The sequence below is a fragment of the Tripterygium wilfordii genome, chromosome 10, assembly GCF_013401445.1.
Source record: "Tripterygium wilfordii isolate XIE 37 chromosome 10, ASM1340144v1, whole genome shotgun sequence".
Taxonomy (NCBI): domain Eukaryota; kingdom Viridiplantae; phylum Streptophyta; class Magnoliopsida; order Celastrales; family Celastraceae; genus Tripterygium; species Tripterygium wilfordii.
In genome coordinates this window covers 3,784,505-3,787,144 of record NC_052241.1, presented here as the reverse complement: position 1 = coordinate 3,787,144, position 2,640 = coordinate 3,784,505, and the positions used below count along the sequence as shown (strand labels likewise).

General features: G+C 41.1%; 1 protein-coding gene across 2 annotated transcripts; it reads right to left on the bottom strand.

Moving 5' to 3' along the window:
* Positions 1-380: 380 nt before the first annotated feature.
* On the bottom strand, positions 381-1,909 carry LOC120007467. Of its 2 annotated transcripts, none has more exons than XM_038857709.1 (2): positions 871-1,909; positions 381-592 (listed from the first exon to the last, which is right to left on the bottom strand). In XM_038857709.1, exons 1-2 carry the CDS (start codon positions 1,904-1,906, stop codon positions 555-557), a joined length of 1,074 nt encoding a protein of 357 aa, XP_038713637.1. In that variant the 5' UTR covers positions 1,907-1,909; the 3' UTR covers positions 381-554. The 2 variants fall into 2 exon arrangements, with proteins under 2 accessions (XP_038713637.1, XP_038713638.1); XM_038857710.1 differs by having other exon boundaries at positions 877-1,901.
* Between the last annotated feature and the right edge of the window lie 731 nt (positions 1,910-2,640).

Here is a 2,640-nt window from a genome sequence, read left to right as displayed (position 1 = left end):
ACATGAAAATAGCTTGGGCTTGTTGGTTAGTTCATTACTTTCCCACCTATAAGTCTCAGGTTTGAATCCTAGAATGTGCAATCTAATTTTGCAATTTTCAAAGACCTTGAATAGAGGCGGGGCGGGGATCCGCGGGGATACCCGGAGTGGGGCGGGGCGGGGACGGGGCGTAAAAGTCGCCCCGACGTGCGGGGCGGGGCGCGAGGCACCACCTGGAGGTGCGGGGCGGGGGCAGGGCGACCATGATCCGCCCCCGCCCCGCTCCGTTGCCATCCCTAATAATATCAAAACAGTGTTTAGCACGACTGCCAGAAGAAGGAAAAGGAAGGACTTTACTCTTGCCTAATTTGCATGTAGAGCAATCAAATTTAAGACTTTGGGAAGTGAAATGATTTTTATTGCCCAACAAACCAGAATTCAATACATGAGACAGAACAAGAGAATTTGGATGACCCAAACGTTTATGCCATACATCACCCTTAGTTTTAACAGTAGTACATGCCAAAGATACGACACTAGGAATGGAAAAATGTAGTGGAAACAATCTCCCAACTTTAGGCCCCTTCGCGATTAACGTCCCCGTCACCTGATCCTGCACAGAACAACCATCACGAGAAAAATGGACATCACAGTTATTATCAACCAGCTGACCAACCGAAAGAAGACTAGTAGAAAGTCCCAGTGACAAAAAAACATTGTTGAAAGATGAAGTAATATCACCAACAGCAACAATAGGTAAATGACTTCCATTAGCAATCTGAATATGTGATGAACCATTGTACGGACGCACATTTTGAAGCATATGAGATGAACTAGTCATATGATTTGATGCACCAGAATCAAGAAACCAAGGTTGAGAGGATGTATTACCCTTACCTTGCAGCCCTAAGGCTGAAAATGCTGAAACAATCATTTGTTGTACCATATCAGCAGTAAGAACTGTTGGCCCAGCACCCGTAGGAGTGCTTGTAGACACTGTTGGAGCAATAAATTGATAGTTGGCCCCTTCTGGAGATTGTCCATCAGGCAGAGTGCCAACTACAGCTTGAAAGGCATTGACTTGGCGCTTTTGAGGACGAGTAGGACACTCTTTGATGATGTGCCCTTGTTGTTTACAATAATTGCAGAATCGCTTTTTACAATTGAGAGCAATATGTCCATATTCTTTGCAACTGTAACACTGCACTTTCCGTATATCTCTATTTTTGCCTTTCTCTTGAGTCGCATAAGCAACCGTAACAGCATTAGTACCCAACCTCCCCTGCTCAAGAGTGGCCTGTGTGAGAAGACGTTGCTCTTCACGAAGTAATTCTCCAAAGCAAACATCTAAGGATGGAGGAGGGTCACGATTCATCAAATTGGAGCGAATGGCCTCATATTCGGATCGCAACTTCATTAAAAATTGAGCTCCCTTACTTTGCTCATGAACTTTTTGAACATCAGAGAGAGATGCAGCGGGTATTGTAGCATAAACAATGTCAGTAAACTCTGCCCACAAATTCTGGAAACCAGAGAAGAAATCTTGAATGGAGAGATTGTCATGAGAGTAACAAGCAATCTCATACTCCAATTGAAAACGTCTAGTTGAATTGTCCTGATGATAAACCTTTTTTAAATATTCCCACATGGATTTCGCAGTTTTATATGGCCTCAAATTGAGGACAATAAGAGGATCAACAGACCCTAACATCCATGTCATCACACGAGCATTTTTGACATTCCATGAAGCCAACTTTGTAGGATCTGTAGGGGCTGGATCACTTCCATCTATTAGACCCCATAAGTCCTTCCCTGTGACAAATAATTGAAACTGAAATTCCCAGGAGGAATAGTTCTTACCAGCGAATCGAATATTGAACGAATCATTGTTGCTTGTAGACATGATGAAACAATGATTTGACAACATAAGAATAACGCAAGCTTGGAATTATGCCAGCACCCAGAAAACCAGAAAACCAAAGAACCAAGAGTACCAAGAAAACAAATTGCAGCAGATCTGAAAATCAAAGAGTTGTTGAACAGAAAGATAAGGATCGTTCCAACAGCAAGCCTAGACAAGCCAAAATCCAAGAGACCTAGATATCAAGGACTAAACACAAGAAAAGGCCAAGAAAACCAAAGAATCAGAGAGCAAAGTAGTTCAGAAACCTGGCTCCGATACCATGTCAATTTTGCTGAATCCTTCTCATTGTGAGAGTACCTTTCATTAAATAGAATATTGTTCCATAATACAAGCCTAATATTGTGACTAACAGCTGTATTATTGTGACTAACAGCTATATCATATCCCTAAACATATGCCTTATTGTGTGCTAGTAATATCCCTAAATATATGCCTGATTGTATGCTAGTAACAGCTCCAATCTCTATCCCTGATTTCCTGCTACTAATTACTACGGTCTATCGCTATATATGGTAAGATATCTACAGCACTTATTAACATATAAAATACAGTTATTTACAGCTATATCTTCTATGATACTATCAATTATTACTACAACTAGACAGCAAGTACTGCCAAATTCAATTTAGTTAGAAATATAAATCAACTCTAATATTTTAAGCAGAGCGAACCTGCTCCTTAGTGCCATCAAAATAGATCTATCTCAGCCAACTTTTGATAATCAGCACAAGGACAAT